A 19,245-nucleotide genomic window follows, 5' to 3' on the forward strand; every position below is an offset into this window, starting at 1 on the left:
AACATAATTAAAGTACAGGAAACTAGTTTTATGCGCGCCAAACAGCCTGTCAGCACACCAAACAGGCGTCAGTCTCTGTGTCTTTTCAGTGGAGGTAACATCTTGCTTCAGACTCTTCAACATAAATGCTTTTTTCTGTGTTTTCAGTCAAATTATTGGCCATTTTGAAATTTATTTTACATATTGATGATATATAGCGCAGTGCTGTGTTAATTTAAAGAAAATATTCTTTATTTACAGCAATAAAACTTAAAATATCACGTGTTGAGATTGTGTTTGAATCCAGCATGGGTCCCAAGAAATCTAGAAAAGTGATTTCAATTCAGGTTAAGCAGGAAATAATTAGAAAAATGAAGAAGGCATTATAACAAATGTACTAAGCAAAGAATATGGCATGTCTACATCAGCTGTGTCGACAATTCTTGCACAGAAAGACAAATTCAAGGAATTGAAAGCGAGAGACAAATCTACCAGTGTGTTTAAAGGAAGATCCCTAATTGCAAAAACAGAGGTTACTTCTCATCTGGATTAGGAAAAAACAGATGAAAGGTGATTCAGTATCTACTGAATTTATTTGTGAAAGAGCCAGGGAAATATACAAACATTTAAAGGTAGATCAAACTGGTTCTACAGGCACAGACTTTGAAGATTTTAGGGCCAAGGGCTGGTTCGAAAAATTTAAGAAAAGAAGTGACATATTTAGTGTTGTTAGGCATGGTGAGGCTGCCAGTGCTGATAAGGAAGGGGCAGCAAAGTTTTTAGTGGAATTTAAAGAACTGATGGATACAGAAAATTATATTCCACAGCAAGTGTTCAATGTGGACAAAACTGGGCTGTTCTGGAAAAAGATGCCCAAAAGAACATTCATCATCAGAGATGAAGCCTCTTTACCTGGGCATAAACCCATGAGAGACCGTCTCACTCTATTGCTTGGTGCCAATGCTTCAGGGGATTTCCGACTGAAGCCTATGCTTGTCTACCACTCTGAGAACCCCAGGGTGTTCAAGCAACAAAAAGTGGTAAGAGGACGGCTTGGAGTTTATTGGAAATCCAACCATAAGGCATGGGTGACAAGACAGCTCTTTAATGAATGGGCTGTTGAGGTGTTTTGCCCTTCTGTGAAGAGCTACCTAACCACCAATAAACTCCCTTTAAAGGCTCTTCTCCTCATGGATAATGCCACTGGTCATGACCCTCAACTTGCTAGAACTTTGGAGTCTCAATTTGACTTTGTCAAAGTGTTGTTTTTGCCTCCCAACACTACATCAATCATACAGCCAATGGGCCAGATTGTGATCAGCAACTTCAAGAAGTTGTACATGAAGAAAATGTTCAGGAGGTGTCATCAGGCAACTTCCACTGATCCTGAACTAACACTGGCACAGTTCTGGAAGGCACAGTTTAACATCCTGGAGGCTGTAAAATTGATTGTGTCCTCATGGCAAGAAGTCTCCACTAGAACCCTCACTTCTTCATGGAAAGCAATGTGGCCATCAGTAGTCCATGATTTTGAGGGATTTCAGGATGAAACAGTTGCACCAGGAGATTGTGTCCATTGGTCAGTCATTGGTCCTTGAAGTGGAGGAGGATGATGTAGAAGAGCTTGTGATGTCTCATGAACAGGAACTTAATCCAGATGACCTGCAGCAACTGGATCAGATGTTAGAGGCTGACAGTGGTGAGGAGGAAATAGAAAGTGATGACCATATGTCAACTTCAGAGTTGAAAGATGATGTTGACCACTGGGAAAAGTTCAGGAAACTGGCTTCAAGGCACCCAGATGTGGAAAAATCTGAACTAGCTTTGTGTCATGTTGAGGACACAGTGGTCTCCTCCTTCAAACATCAGTTAATGATGAGGAGGAGAGATGCCCCACAGACAAAAATTTACAGTTTCTTCAGTAAAAGGCAGCGGGAACAAGATGCTAGCCCTCAGCCTTCCACTTTAAGAAAAAGAGAGATGTTCCTGGTGGAGAATCTGTCAGTCCAGAGGTTCCTGACATTTTCATGGAAGGTGACTCACCTTCCAAGCAGCAGTAAAATGCTTCTCCTCCACCTCCACTTCCTTCTCTTCTCCCTTCTCCTCCTCCACCTCCCACTTCTAATTCCCATCATCATCATCATCCAGGAGCCTTCTACATACACACCTCAAAAGTAAGTGTACTTTACTACCTTTTCTGTTGACTTTTAGGCAACTTTCGATGAGCTGGAACCAATTACCCAAAAACCCATTGAAACAATGGTTTCGATTAACGAATTTTTCGGTTAACGAGCAACTTTCTGGAACGAATTGTGCTCATTAACTGAGGGACCACTGCGAGAACACGAGTACCAATGTATTAATAATAAATAATTAGAATAATAATTAACGGTCTATTGAAAAAGTTCTGCAGCCCGAAGGCTGAAAATATACATTGGACATAAATGACTTATTATAAACAGTACATTGGTGGTTTAACAAAAGCCTTCATTAGAGAAAGGAACACACAGCGAACATACAGATTAATGTTTACAGTGGAGGTCATGTAGATCGTGTGAGCTGAGGTGTTGAACAGCAGACATGTAGAGTAGTAACTCCCTCACAGATGGTGTTATGAGGGGAATCACGTGGTGTAGTAATTCCCTCACAGTTGGTGTTATGAGGGACCTCACGTGGTGCAGTAGTTCCCTCACAGATGGTGTTATGAGGGGCCTGATGTGGTGTAGTAATTCCCTCATAGATGGTGTTATGAGGGGCTTGAAGTGGTGTAGTAATTCCCTCACAGATTGTGTTATGACGGGCCTGATGTTGTGTAATTCCCTCACAGATGGTGTTTTGAGGGGCTTGAAGTGGTGTAGTAATTCCCTCACAGATTGTGTTATGAGGGGCCTGATGTTGTGTAATTCCCTCACAGATGGTGTTATGAGGGGCTTGAAGTGGTGTAGTAATTCCCTCGCAGATGGTGTGATGAGGGACCTGATTTGGTGTAGTAATTCCCTCACAGATGGTGTTATGAGGAACCTGATGTGGTGTAGTAATTCCCTCACAGATGGTGTTATGAGGGGCCTGATGTGGTGTAATTCCCTCACAGATGGTGTTATGAGGGGCCTGATGTGGTGTAGTAATTCCCTCACAGATGGTGTTATGAGGGGCCTGATGTGGTGTAGTAATTCCCTCACAGATGGTGTTATAGGGGCCTGATGTGGTGTAGTAATTCCCTCACAGATGGTGTTATGAGGAACCTCACATGATGCTGTAGCAACTCATTTACTACATGTTGTCGCATCATTGGGACACCACATGGTCTGGTGTCACAGGACCTCACTCACGTGTGATCCCTGGCCTCCCTATGGAGGACAGATTAACACATCGCTGGTGTTGTTGAGTCTCACGGGCAGTTACCACTGGGTACCTGGGACCTCACTGTGTGAAGGTTAGCTTGGGTACGACTCAGCTGTTACTGTCGAGTTGTTTTTCACTGACTTAAGCACTGTTCACCACTATTCAGCGCTGGTTCCGTTCCATTCCTAAATGAAATAGTAACTTCTGGCGAGAACGTGTTGACATTCCAGTGGGGAGGAGGGTTCAGGAGAGGGAGTTGGTATGGGCCAACATAACAGTTGACCTGGCTGCTCCCAGAGGAAAGCCAGGTACCGGTATGTCTTGTCCCTTCAGAGGTCAAGGATGTGTATTAGTGTCTGCCCACATGGTCTTGTGAGTAGGCTTGTCGCCCCAAGGTGTAATAAATAAATTAAACAATAATTAAGCCCAGCATGACCAAACAGACACTCACAAGCAACAGATGCACGTAGTGGGGTGTTAAGCTTCAGAGATAAGTCAAACAATGTCGGAAAACAACTCAGTAGCTCCACTGCTTCCCTGGGCATTCCAAGTAGCTATAAAGCTCCTTCAGTTGAGGAGTTTGTGGATGATTGTTGCCTCCATAGTGACCGAGTCTGACTAAGACTCACCGTGAACTGCCCCTCTAATAAGGGGTGTGGCTTTGGTGACATCACTCCTTGATTCTAATTGATGAGTGGCTGAATTTTTTGCACCAAGTAACATCTGGTGGGTGCAAGGGCAGTGGTACTCAATTATTTAAGCAGAATTTTAAATACACCATCTCGCACATAGGTATGTAGATACTGTACAGGCTTTATAGCTAAGGCAGAATTATGTAAAGCATTTTAGAATCACAGCCTCTTTGAAATTCATTTTAGGTACAGGTGTACGCAAAGAGCAACTGACATCTAACAGAAAGGTGGACGAGGGAGGGATAAAAGGGTAGGCTAGGTGAGGTGGGTCGTCAAGGTGCTAATGGACACAAGGAGATCAATGGTGAACATCTGCTGTTATGGCCACTGCCACCTGACCTGACTTCACCTCACCTCATGAGACCTCTAGGTATGTGACCGCGTGGTGTCTCCCCACACTGTACCCTTCATGGTTCCACCCACACAACACTTTCCCTATGGTTAATAATTAATTAAAAATATATTATTAGTTTGCCACAAACATTGGGGAATGTAATGAGTAACGATTTTTGTTTTTCAATTGTATTGGAGTATAAGTATTAGAAAATCATACATAAGTAAAGGTACTAAAAATTTTTTTTACTTTTTAAAAATTAGATACCAAAAAATGTTACTTGAGTACAGTACTAGTCAATTTATTTTGTTACTTTACAACTCTGCTGTACATATTGTTTTAATGTTATGAGTGGTAAAAATGGTTGTACAGTAAGTCACCAATGGCAAGAGGGCAATTTTCACCCAAAGACTTACTGTAACACAGGAATTGCAGCAAATTTTCAGATGTCTTAACTTAGACATCACTTAACTAAATTGTAAAAGGCAAAAATAATGAAATCAGTAGCTACAGAACACAAATGAAATACAGTCAAGATAAACAGACAATCAAATGAATGGATACAATACAGAGTGAATGTATTTGTTTGAATACAGTACTGTACTCTCAGAATGTTTTCCACTCCTGATTAAAGCTCATTTGATATTCAGTACTGTAATCGAAAAAAAAAAAAAAAAAAATAGCATTCGATGTTCTCCCAATGAGGTGGAGTCCGTGGCTGGACGTACAGCGTTGCTGCCGAGAACACTCAGCTGGCAGTAACGCAGCCACATGATGTCGTTTCTGGCACACCACTTGAAATTTTTTTAGTAGCAGAAACAGTGTTATACCAGAGTTGTGAAACCGTTCCCTAATTTGTTAACAATGTTTTATCAAATCAAAGCAAATAAAACCAACATAAATCAGCAAGGTGCTTTTGTTGGTGGTGGCTACTGCAGCTGTTGTGGGGCACAGTAGTAGAGAATGGCATGAATGGTTAGTGGATTAACATGCCTCTCAATTGTACACTGTTATACTGTACTATGGTACTGTACTTTATTAAATAATGTACTGTATATATCTAATGGTCAGGAATGCATTTCCCTTTAATACATTCTTTCTTAAAGTAAACCAATTTTGCATATCACTAAGAATTCAGGAGCAGAACCATTTTTGATAGACAAGGACTAACTGTACAGTACTTGCATCCCTAAATCAAGAACTGAAACATCAGAAGAATAGTTGCAGGAGCTTGGTTCTATAGAAACTTTACATATACTGTACTGTAAAGATCATCTACTCTGAGGTAACTGGGTTTTCTCTCAATAAACCTCAACTACCAATACTGTACCCTGTATACATACATAAGTAAGCAAATGACAAGACATCAGTAAAAAAAAAAAATCCATTGTGTACCTAGCCTAAAAAAAATAAGCAAGAAGTACACTATTGTACTGTATACTACAATACTCATTCTAACCTTGTCAATCAATTTGTGACATACCCATACTGGTATCAATGTAGCACTAATAGTGAAGCATTTTTAAGACTTGGCAATCCTTATCAGTTCAATTAAAGTCAATTTACAGTAGTACTGTATTTGCTTTTTTGCAAGTTGGTGACAGCAGTAGTACACTTACAGTACATCTCAGCACTTCATCTCTGGTCAGACAAGAGAAAAGTTTGATTTCAAGTGTAACCGTATCAAACATTGAAGGTTTTCTCTGGGTACAATACAGTGTATAATATACTAACACTGGAGCCATGACTGATAATGGAAGAATAATAAGTCAGTGGCTTTCATCCCACACCAAAACAATAGAAAAAAAAATCAAATACTCCCACATGACAGTAACTCTTACCACTGGCTCAAGCTGAGTTTTTGCATAAGCTACACAGCCTAGTGACATGATGGGGGACACTTTACTTGCATAGATGACTAAACTAGAGCATGGTTAAAGCACATAGACTCTTACTTTTTGGCCAAGCATGCTGCTGCATACTGCTCAGAGTTTTTGCATAAGCTACACAGCCTAGTGACATGATGGGGGACACTTTACTTGCATAGATGACTAAACTAGAGCATGGTTAAAGCACATGAAGCAAGCAAAGGGAAAGACGAATCTTACTTTTTGGCCAAGCATGCTGCAATGTTGCATTAAATACTGTACCTCAGTCCATCACAACTCTCAGTACATAATAAAGAGAAAGTTATTCTCCTGTTCATTTCGTTTTTAATATCAACCATGAAAACTAATATTGAGTATACAATAAAGTAGGAGATAACAGATAAAACCTTTATTGCCTAACTATTGGCGATAATACCCCAAATTCAAAGATGATATTCAGAACGACTGTAAGCCTATGCTAAAATACGATGGGTGTATCCCTTAGATTTCACACGCTTACCTGGGACAAAATCTATACTGCACTGAGCATCACACGTTTTCATTTTATGATGCTGTAATACAAACCCATCAATTTTGGGTTAAAATACATCTTCCACATCCATTTCTCTGAACTATGCAAATATAATACTTCTGTTCATGCTGAATACATGTCCTTATGTTAGCTTGCCAGAACATAATTTTTTGCTTAGGCATGTTCATACAAGTATCTAAAGATGAAGAAATTCACAAGCTAATTTTTCACTACAGGATATGTGCTGTTAGAACCTAAGCCTAAAAATATATTGGTAAGTTGTTTTAGCAATAGAATAATCACAACTACACATTATAGGTGTATTACCGGTATGCAATGAGTTGTCAATACTGTACCTGTATGTCAATACCTCATAACAAAGACACTGTATTCATTTTTAAATTCAAGGATTATAAATCTTTACTATTAAGTTGGAAAATTTGGTACAGTAAATCTGAATTAGAGTACAATATATTAATAGTAACAAGTACACTACCTATAGCTACTCTGAAGTTTTCAATATCCAGGAAAATTAGTGTAGAGGCTCATCTTGATAGTCACCTGGTCTACTACCTTGTAACAAGTCTCCTTATTTTTAATTTTCTCCTGTTTAATGAGTCCATTCAAGACCAGCAGACGATACAATTACTGACTGTATTACAGATGTAGGAAGCTACATGATCACACAAACAAAATTATCTATTTTCCCAACCAATGCATTTCACATCAACCCTTTTATGCACGAAAGCTTAACAGCAGATGGTAGAAGTAGCGAGAACACAAGTTCCTCAATAACTATCTGCAAATAGGACAGTGTAAAAATATAGGAATGACATCACCTTGATTTATTTTCTTCCTTGTTTTTCGAATAGGAACAAAACAACTCCTAACCAGGGTACAAACACAAGCAGATGGAGTAGTTGGGCAGCATCCAAAATAGCCAAGATCCAAGCCAAGTCAGCCTACATGACTGTTGTCATACCAGTCCAAACTAATCATAAATGCAAACAATATTTTTTTTTCTTCAAACTTTTCAAATAGCTTTTAATAAGTAACAGTAATACAGTATTGCATAGGTAATCTTATCATTACTTTCTTAAAACATTAACAATTTGAAAGTTTTTCCTCGTCTTTATTTTTTAAACAAACTGCTGCAACCAGTTATTAAAAGGATTTATAAGCCTTAAGGCAGTACAAGTAGCTAACAAATGCCAATGATTTGCAATAAAGTTAACTGCTCACATGAAACAGTGAAACATAACACAGCAATTTGAAGTTTTCTATTACAAACCAGTGATTTAAAAAATGGAATTTAGCACATGATAAAATTTTATATACGTACTGTACACTGCCAGTATACTGTACTGTACAGTACTTGGAAGGTGAGAAGTTAAACAGAGCCAAGTGTTTCAAGTATACAGTGTTTCAGGTTAGACATAAGTGTCAGGATACTAATACAGTACTGAGGAGACAAGCAGGAGATAAGGGACAATGATAAAGGATACAAACATGACTATTGATGCATAAGTCTACTGAAAATTCAGCAACTTTTGATTTATAGGAGTGGATAAGAGATTCATATTTCAGATTCTCCCCACATGGCATGGGGCTAGTTTATTGGGCACCCCCATACATGCTTGCCTTAACACTTGGATGATGGGATGTGTGAGTGACCAAGTTACACAAAGTGAAATAAGAACAAGTCTGTAGAGGCATTTTCTGTAAAGTTCATTTGTTTATGGCAAAGCATGGTAGGTCCCTAATAATGTCAAGTGCCAGGACTGTCTCTAGGAGGGATATTTGGTCAGGAAGAGATTTGTTTGGCATGGGAGGATAGGCATGGTGAGGGTGGGAGTAAGGCACAAGTGGATAAGAGCCACGTTATGTACTGTATTATGCTGGCAGAGAATGCCAGCAGGGATTCATGTGTATACTGTACTGTATAGGGCGGATCAGGATAAATACAGAACAGAGGGAAGTGACTGAAAATTTGAAGGCTGTGTTCTTATGAAGTACCATAATGGCAGGTGGAGGATATAAAAAATACTGTACAGATAAGGCACCATCTGAACGAATGCAAACCTCGCCAAGAACCATTACCACAAGTGAAATATCGAACTGGTGACACTCATTGTATATTAAAGTAAACATTCCCACAGTTGCACTTCACAATTTTATTCAGCTTAAGGAAACTTCCAGAAGCCAAAGGGTTAAAGTACCTCAATTAACCCTTTCTCGCTTATCAATGTATAGTACAGGTGTACCTCATTTTATTCTGGCTTCGGTACTGCCAGACAATTGTAATTAGGTTAAGGAAACCTCCAGGAGATACAGGTGAGGGTGGTGGATATAATGTAAGAATAGGAATGCTCTTAAGACACTACATATAACATCATCCTTCAAAAGAACAACATGCTTTACTATAAAGTAGCATAATGGACATGTACTGTACTGATGTAAGCATTCATAAAGTACTGCTCCTCTAGTTTAAAGGGCAGTGATTTCACCCTTGTTTCTAACCCTGTAAACTGTTTAAACCCTGTTGGACTTATTATCCATGTCATCCTAGTTACTTGAGCTTATATGAAAATTTTGAGCCAGCCCAATACATTTTATTTTCATTGGAACTTTTTTTTTTACTACAGCATCATAACCCCACAATTTTTATAGTGATAAAGTACTGTATATCCATGCTTGACAGTAATCTCACATTCTAGTCCTTCTATCTCCCTAGAATAAAATTTATATCATCTGTAACATGCAAATGAATAAAGATTAGGAACAAACTTTTAACTTTACACTGCAATACAAAGCTTTTCTTTCCCATTGGCAAATGTAAAACAATTCATTTGTAATGTACTAATTATATGTTTCCTGAAGGATTTTTATTACTCTGCATTTTATGTAATCTTAACCTTTCCTACATGCCTTGCAACTAATGTGTTACATTACACTGCCAAAAATACTACTGTATTGACATCACCATTTGTTTACTGCAAGACATTCTGGTAGATGTCTGTCAGGGATTCAAATTGAAGCTGGCAGATGTTTTGGAAGTACCCAACCAAGGCATTTATAATTTCTAGTGTTTTTCAGAGGCTGTCACAAATGTCACTCTCACAACTAACCAGCTTAATTTAGTAACAAGGGCTGCCACTGCCACCACATACACTAGTAGGTCATGTGAGGTAAATAAGGAATGGTATCAAAGCTGATACTGTACATTCTTTTGAGACAGGTCATGTAAGGTCACCATATAAGATGGGCATTAGGGTAGTACAGTAATATCCAAGGTTAGTCACTGAGTGTCAGCCCTAGATCACTGTGATGTATCCGCTGAGTGCTGACTGAGAAAGTTTTCATCAGTTGGGTTATTTCCGAGCAAGGGATGAGACCAATGTTTACTTTTTATTATAAATAACCTTATCACGATCTTTTAACAAATACCAGTACGGTACTGTAAAACCAATTCTTTTACTGATATAATTTAATTATCATGGTAGTGTACAGTATGTGTAAAATATTAGCCTTGAACAATAAAGTACCGTACCATATAGCTAAAGAAACAAAAATATGTTTGGCACCTGACTTTTTCAGCTGGACCACTTGGAACTCCCAGAGATCACAGTAACTCTGGGAAAATGTAAGTGAAGTGTGTTGGACTCACCAAAACTTTAGACAACTGAAAGCCCTGAACAATCATGAAGGATTATGCCATGGGCAGCAAATTACATCAAAATAACATTACAGATAACCAACGAGATATTATGTGATGGTTACTGCCAAAAGTCTCTACATCAGCAGCTTCAAAAGACTATCAATAAGCTCACTAATAAACTAATGGCAACCTGTCCTCATATAAATATCACAGCTGGGTGGCATTTCTGAAGTGTGCAGATGAAAGTCCATTGAGGAATCAGTCATAATTTCTGACCAAATGAGTCCAAAGACACTGCCTCTTTGGATTTAAAAGTAATGTAGTTGGTGAACTTTGTATGGTACAATACACAGGCAGAGAGATACAAAACAGTCACAGTAGAACAGTACCAGTTTGTCTTTATACAGCATGTTTCATGTCTGCTCTGCACTCTTTAAGTACTGTACTGATCTTTACAATGTACACAGATACATCATGCTGCATAATAGCACAGCAGATTTTGTTTAATTTGTACAAAATTTATGTCACACTTAAGAGGTGAACTCCCTGAATGCCCAGCAGTAAAGAAAAACACCAAAATACCCTGTACTGTATTTGCTCTTGCCACTCAGAAGGTAACCTGATGACATCACCACAATGAATACTGTCTACAGTACTGTACTAATAAGATGACATTTCATTAACAAGGCCAACAGCTATAATAAATTGTCACTGCTGTAGCTCCAAGAGACCTAAAATTTGCATGCATACCAACAGGGTCCTGGGGGTGTGTACCTCAGTGTTACTTTTGAGATTTGGCTCAAAGAAAAAAAATTGAGGAGGTGAGAATGCCACAACATACTGTACTGTAGCTGTAGTACTTTCCCTCACCATTAACAGCCCCCCATGAGGGCTAACCCCTCCTAGTGTAGATAATAATGTAGTTGATGTTGAGTAATGACTGTAGAATAACTATATACATAGATGATGATAGTGGATATAATGTAGGTAAGTGTAATTGATGCAGTGAAGACATTTGTGTAGTTTATGAAGTGCAAATAATAGTATAGTTATGGACATGGTTATGAGTGCCCCTTATCCCCTTCACTACTGAATCTCACTTTCAATATCTTATTTGGTAGTATTTTGAATCATTTGAACAAACATGAATAAAAGACTCGGTAATATAATAATTTAAATTTAGTCAATTTGACCAAGGACAGCTGACAAAGCCATGAGATGCTTGTTTCCAGTAGTCCTTATGCCAGCAGCATCTGGTGTTCTTGGGCCAGGCGCTTACCCATCCGTGTACTAACCAGACCCAACGTTGCTCAGCTTCGCTGATTGGACAAGAAGCCGTGCTTCCAACATGGTACAGGTAAAATATAACTTAACCAGTATTATTGCATAAGTCACCTGGTACCGAGCACCTGGTACTGGTACAGTATTAAATTTTGAGAATTTTATGGCTGCGATCAGCAGTTTAGACAATTCTAAGACACTTTACTTCTATGATGCCTTTGGAAATGATTTATATATGCCAGGGGTCTAAAAGGGGGAAGGGGGGGGGTGACTAGATTAGGGTTTTGAGAGAAATGCCATAGAAGAAGTGTCTTAGAATTGTCTAAACTATTGGTTGCAACCATAAATTCTCAAAATGTAATACTGAACCAGGCAACTTATGCCAATTTACCCATTAAACCTTTAAATAGTTGCTTTTAGGTATTTTACTCTGGCTTACACCAGATAATTTTATTAACCAGAGAGAAACTCGTAACACTCAATGGGTTAATTAACATCAATACAGTACTTAAACTAGAATGAGTGTTTTAGAAATGTATCAGGTTAAAGCCTAAACTTAGACTGGGGTAGTATGTCCAGTGAGGTTTGCCAGTTACATAATACACCTTTGTTTATAGGTACAGAATTTATATAAGTTTGTTTACAAAAGCAGTGTATAGTTACTGTACTACTAGTACTGTATATTGCATCTTCACTTTTCTAGGGTCCCATTCTCTAAAGCAGCACATTTTTAACTACTGGGGGTCCCCAGCTTATGAACGCCCGCCGATACAAGGTTAAACTTTAAATTTACAGTATTTTATTTACCTGGGGACTTATTTTTTACTTTCATTTGCTGTATTTTGCCATTCTATTTCTTCTTTTCTCTTAAATTAAGTGATTTTAGATGTATATAAAGTTTTAGGCTGTGATATAGTGGGATTTTAAACATTGTTCTATAAGTACGGTATACAGTACACACAGCATATGTTCAGACTTGAGAACGTCCTCAGGATCAGAACCAGTCCGTAACCCGGGGAACCCTTGTACATACTGTAGTGTACACACAAGTCATTTTCTCCACCTAACCATTGCAATGCAGGTAGTGTCCAGGAATACTGGTGAAAGTTCTTTTAGAGTTGAATTTCCTTAAACGTTAAAACTATTCATTGCAAAGATAAAATTCCTAAGATTTATGTATTGTCATGAAGTAAAAATTTACCCTAAGGAAATGTGTTTCCTTAATACTGCTAACTTAATACTGTAATTGGTTTGAAACCAAAATCTTCACCTGGAAGTTTTTTGTTCCTTTCAGAGCAAGAACCTCCAATGAATACAAATTATTCCCTTCCCCTCAAACCCCATATGCTACTGCCTTTGAGTATAGTTCATCATGGCGTACATAATACTTAGTGGCCTTGTTCCAGCTATATTCAGACACTTCAGCATTGATTCTACCTTTGATTTGTCAATTTCTGAAGTGTTTACGTAGTCATGTAAGGGTTTCCAGATTTGTAAACCACCAATAAAACACCTCTAGCAAAAAAAAAATATGGTTGTAAACCTGCTACAAAAGTGACAATACTAAATTGGTACACACTATAGGGCAATACCTAACTTGATGGCTGCAGCTGCAAAAAACAGTCAAGAATAAGGCAAGTGCTTTATAGTTTTAGGATTTTTATAGGTTTGGTAAGGTTAGATAAGATTTTTAAAGGTTTGTTTGATATTAAGTACTCAGTCTAGGTGATGTAAACAGAGTAACCAGATACCAGATGAGCAACGATGTTATAGAGAAATCCGACTGCGAGAATGATTTAGGAGTAATGATAAGTAAGAATCTTAAGCCAAGTAAACAATGTGTATTTGCTCGAAAAAAGGCTAAAAAAGTACTTGGGTTCATACAAAGGAGTGTTATTACAAGACTAGCAAGGTTATCCTCAAATTATATCTTGCGCTTGTGAGACCACACCTGGATTACGCGGTTCAATTCTGGTCACCGTATTACAGAATGGATATTGAATCACAAGAAAGAATTCAGAGGAGAATGACAAGACTAATCCCACGCATTAGGAACCTCGAGTATAGACAGGTTAAAGCATCTTAATTTGCACTCCCTCGAGAGATGTAGGGTAAGGGGGCAATATGATAGAGGTGTATAAATGGAAGTCAGGGCTAAACAAAGGGGACATTACAAAGGTACTCAAACTATCCAACCAGGAGCAAACTCATAACAATGGTTTTAAATTAGACAAATTTAGATTTAGGCGTAAAATAGGTAAGCAATGGTTTCGAAATAGAGTAGTGGACGAGTGGAACAAGTTACCAAACATCATCATTAACTCGAATACGCTGGATAGCTTCAAACATAGGTTGGACGGATGTATGAGCAATAGGGGTTGGGTGTAATGGGACTGCCCAGTATGGGCCAATAGGCCCGCTGTAGTTTCCTCCATTCTTATGTTCTTTTTAGTTCGTTTATGAGAGCGTTAAACCAATGGATAGTCTCAGTCAACATTAATTTTTGTCTTACGATGTGGCCACATTTCTAACTTGCTTAATAAACTTTTCTTCCTAGTGAAAGATTAAACAAGTGCCCAAATATTGAAACAATTCAGCGTAAATATGGATTGCAGTACATACTGTTTATGTACTTTAACATGACCGATCTGAATTTTCAATAATCTTCATATACTACTACAATCCTTCCTCGTCAGTACTACTAATAATTTATGAGGCAATTCTTATAAGGGAATTTTCGGACATTCCTATCGAATCAGACGGAAACTAAAGGAGTGACCGTGAATGACCCTGCCATGTTCTCATCTCCCACACTAAGGTATAACAGGATCTCCACAACACCTCCATCTTGCCCAAACATATAATATCCCCCGCCATCAGTGGAGACGCCGCCGTACACCACACAAATATCTGCCGGGCGGGATCGATCGTGGCGGGTGTCTGGCGTGGGTTTGACAAGACGACGCTCACACCACACCGCCCCCATAAACTCTTTGACAATTCACTTCACAGCACTAACACAAAACAACTTAAACTTGCACACAACATAAGCATAATGAGGAGACTTACCTTTAGGTTCCTCAGTGTTTCTATCTTTCACAACCCATATTTCCTCAATGGTGCCATACTTGGAAAAGCTTTCACGGAAATCCTCCTCTGTGATGGACTTTCCACATACAATAAACAATCGAGAGTGAGGAGGATCGTCATATTTTGATTCTTTGCCATATTTACCACCGTCAGAGCCATGGAAATTATCTCTGGATTCGTAGCGACGCGAGAGCTTGTCTGTTGACGCCATCTTTTCCCGAGCAACTCCCAACCTCGGGCCAAATTCACATTGGTCTCCCTCTCAGTATATAGACGAAAGAAAACGGACCACGTCGCAGCTATAATAAATAAAAGAGCATCACATATAAAGATCTGAAGCGGTTTAAAACTACAAAGATGCTGTACGTATGAGTGCTTATAGTATTTGAAACGACTAATGTTTGCTTCTTTTTAAACTTATAAAACTTTCACCTGCTGCTTCTAAGGTCGTAACAAGAAATGCCAATAATTCTTATTTCCTCAGTAGTAATATCTGCCTTCTCGATATGCCTTGTGCATGGACTATGAACTTTACATATTTTGCATACAGAAACTGCAAGATTCTAGCATCAAAATTGCCGAAACAATGGAAAACCTAACAAATTCCATTATCACGAACTACAAGTTCCTGAGGAAGAGGTGAAAGTATTTTATGGTTGATTCCAGACGGTAGTGAATTTAACAGCTGAGCGTCTTTGCCACAGCATGATTGGATTCTACACCATGCCATTTTTACCGCGTAAACGTTTTTCACCTGGAATACTGCGAAGACTGAATAACAAATTATTTGCACATTATACATTTTACACGCATGCTTGCTAAATTAAATAACTTAATGTCTAAAGAGAGAGAAAAGTTCTTATTCACAAGTTAAACCTTAGTTAATACTTAATAGGGAAGGAAAACGTTAAGTAAAGAACTTAGATTGCATTTCCTTGCAAAGTCAAATACTAATCTTTTGTCGTACCTCTTGGAGTTTCTAGACGGTCAGCTTGGTTTTCTATCATCAAACATATGTTTTTGTATCAATTACAGAAACAGGCACAAAATTGTATGCACGTATTTCAGCAGGATATATCAAGAAAAAAACAGTATCAATGAAACTGAATACAATAGAAAAGAGGCTTAGAATTTCCCTATATTTGCAGTCCACTGTTGCCGTATCCAGCCACGTACTCATTTTCTTTATATTTCTGAAGTTATGAACATACAACCAAATATGGAAAAGTTGGATAAATAGGTGTTTAATAAGCAAAAATCGTCATGCAACTTACATTGGTTTAGCAAATGCACAAATACATAAACAAAGGTTAGAAAATGAAACCAAACGAGGAAAGAAAAAACGTTAAACATATAAAGCATACTGAAGAACGAAGATGAATTAATAGAGATGGGAAACAACTCGACGCGTCAACCTACAGGAAGAGCCGTGCCCATAACAACTGAATACACAAGTTAACGTACACGTCACAACTATATGTACTGTATGCCTTGTATGAACATTTCTGGGAAAATTAATGTTTACTTTTTCCTTTTCCGTTGCAGCCTGGTTGAAATGTCGACTGTCCTTCTCTTTACTTAGGTCTGCATTGCTTTGCCTCAGGAGAAGGAGATTGTCGACCCCAAAGCCGACAACCGTCGCAGATATTAACTATGAGGCAACAGTCACTGAATGCCGCATAAATCGGCTTAACTCAACACAGCTCGGGTAGTTACTTTTGTATTAGGATATTTAATATTTAGGTGTGACTTTTGAGGGAAGCTGGTGGCCACGTTAAAAAAAAGAAGTAGTAGCCATAGAATTAATTTTCATGACTTCTTTATTTTTTAGTTACTAGCTTTTCTTTTAACGTCATTCCATTTTTTTAATTGCTTTTACCCCACCTCCATCGCTAGGAGAAAGAAGAAAGAAAAAGACAAGACAGAAGTACAAGGTAAACAAGAAGAAAATATAAACATGAAAAGGGAAACCAGTAAATGGGAGGACAAAGATGAGCAAAAGAAGAGGAAATATTCACCCCAACTACCCTTACATTACTGTCTGTAATTTATGGTAACTCCCATTAGTCCATTCTTGGCTGTGATTCTATGCTGACAACAGCCTCTCTCCCCATTTCACACGCCTGGGCACTCACCCACAACAAATCAGCCTAGCCCGAAGCTCCTCTCTCTCTCCTGTCTGTCCTCGGCCAAGCTAAATACTTTACTACTACAGGTATTCATTCTTTGTTTTTCTATCCATCGTTTCTGGAGCCATTACATAGTTTATTGTATATTTTCTCTTTTTTTTCATCTCTTCAGCAATCCCAGCTAAGCATGGGTTATTACTACTTACCAATCTTTGTCTCTCCGGAGATCTCTCGTCCTCTCTCGTTTACCACCCCAGCCAATCCCAGTAAGCTATGTAAAATGTAAACAAGCCCGGGGTGCATGATTCCGCTTGAGGTAGCACCTTTAACGAGGCTTCGCTCAGGCTAGCCTACACTGCCACTACCCCAACCACTTCTTCCATTGTCTGGTGTTACATCCGTAGTGACAACAGTAGTGTTGTCACGGTTAAAGTGACTGCTGCTATCTCGGTTAAAGTGTCTGCTGTTATCTTGGCTAAAGTGTCGGCTGTTATCTCGGTTAGGTGTCTACTGTTGCCTCGGTTAAAGTGTCTGCTGTTGCCTCTGTTAACGTGTCTGCTGTTATCTCGGTTAAGTGTGTACTGTTGCCTCGGTTAAAGTGTCTACTGTTGTCTCTGTTAAATAATTTGCTGTTATTCGGTTAAAGTGTCTGCTGTTGCCTTTGTTAAACTGTCTAATGGCGTCTCGGTTAAATTCATTGGTTGCATGTTGTGTGTAAATGACAGTTTTTTGTGTGATCAAATTGTTTTCCGTTGTTAATATGTAGTCATACTTTCTTCTGTTATTAAATAGTTTGCAGTTTTCGTTCTATTAAATTATCCAGCTTAATCAAATCACCAGTTTGACCAGATCATTCACAATAGCAAGTTGTCTTCAAAAATAGAAGAAAAAAAAGATCATTGGTAAATTTTTTGGATATATTAATTTATTCGCCTTGAAAAATTTAAAAGTAAAGCTAAATTGAATTCTGTTGTCAGTAACGTTATCGGCATTGCAACCTCATTACCCTAATGTTCTGATATGTAACGTTAACCTCTTCAGAGCAGCGGATAAGCGTTACGCGCAATTAACCAAACCTAACCTACTTGATAATGCTGAATGTCTGTCTTTCAGATAAATTATTTGACGACATATTTTTTTTCGTTTACTTTCCCTTATTACTAAAGAGTGTATGTGAAGGAGAAAGTTGTGTCATATAGGCAATTTATACCTAGATTTTGCCAAGGCTTTCGACAGTGTACCGCACGAAAGGCTAAAAATCAAACAGGAAGGGTACGGGATTCCGGGAAATGTCCTAGCGTGGATGGGAGATTTTCTGCATGACCGCAAGCAGTGTGTGGTGATTAATGGCGCGAAATCATCATCTGTTCCTGTCAAAAGCGGGGTACCACAGGGCAGTGTATTGGACCCGCTGTTGTTTGTTTGCTTCATAAATGACATGCCTGACGTTGTACACTCCTCTATACAAATGTTTGCCGATGACGCCAAGTTATTTCGGGAAGTCAAGAACCAAGCGGACTGTGAAGAGCTGCAGAAGGATCTCTGTGAGCTCCGAGAATGGTCGAAGAAATGGCTGCTGAGATTCAATGTCACGAAGTGTAAGAGGATGCACCTGGGGCGTACCAACGGTAAGGAGGCGTATCATATGTCCCAACGGGATGAAGAAACTACACTAGTTGAGACTGTGTGTGAGAAGGACCTAGGTGTGTATGGTGACAATGAGCTAAAATTCTCGGGCCATTGCGAGAAGAAGGTAAATCAGGCAAATAAATTATTGGGCCTTATAAGAAGGTCGTTCAGATATCTTAACGGCGTCCCTCGTAACGATCTTCAAGAGTGAAGTTCTTCCCCATCTGGAGCACTGTCATCCCGTCTGGTCCCCGAGATATGCTAGGGATTGTCAGTTGGTTGAAAATGTTCAAAGGAGGGCCACTAGACTGGTGCCTGCACTTCGGCACCTCAACTACCCTGAGAGATTGGAGCGCCTGAACTTGCCGAGCTTATAATACAGACGGGCAAGGGGCGGCCTAATTGAGGTGTATAAGCATCTCAAGGGGCACTACTCAGTCCAATGTCCTTACTTGGAGCTGGCGGACGCTCGCCTCACAAGGGGTCACAGCTCAAGATTGAAGAAGCCGCAGGTCCAGAAAACTGTGAGGGCAAACTTTTTCGGAGTGAGAATTGTGAACTCTTGGAACAATCTACCAGAAAGTGCTGTGACGGCACCGAATGTGAGCTCTTTCAAGACTAGACTTGACCAATACTGGAGCAGGTTCAGGTACATTCATGAGCCGGTGCATGCCCAGTACTTGCCAACAGTGCGTAACAGAGAAGTGACCG

General features: G+C 39.1%; 1 protein-coding gene across 2 annotated transcripts in view; it reads right to left on the reverse strand.

The window, feature by feature from the left end:
• Nucleotides 1-14,997, reverse strand: part of LOC121858288 (RNA-binding protein 45-like) — a 44,601-nt gene extending 29,604 nt beyond the window's left edge. For both annotated transcript variants that reach the window (XM_042354612.1, XM_042354611.1), the window contains exon 1: nt 14,756-14,997. In XM_042354612.1, coding sequence (XP_042210546.1) covers nt 14,756-14,987 — 232 coding nt within the window. In that variant the 5' untranslated portion in view covers nt 14,988-14,997. The remainder of the gene's footprint in view (nt 1-14,755) is intronic.
• Between the last annotated feature and the right edge of the window lie 4,248 nt (nt 14,998-19,245).

This window comes from Homarus americanus, unplaced genomic scaffold (genome assembly GCF_018991925.1).
Source record: "Homarus americanus isolate GMGI-L3 unplaced genomic scaffold, GMGI_Hamer_2.0 scaffold57980, whole genome shotgun sequence".
Classification (NCBI taxonomy): Eukaryota; Metazoa; Arthropoda; class Malacostraca; order Decapoda; family Nephropidae; genus Homarus; species Homarus americanus.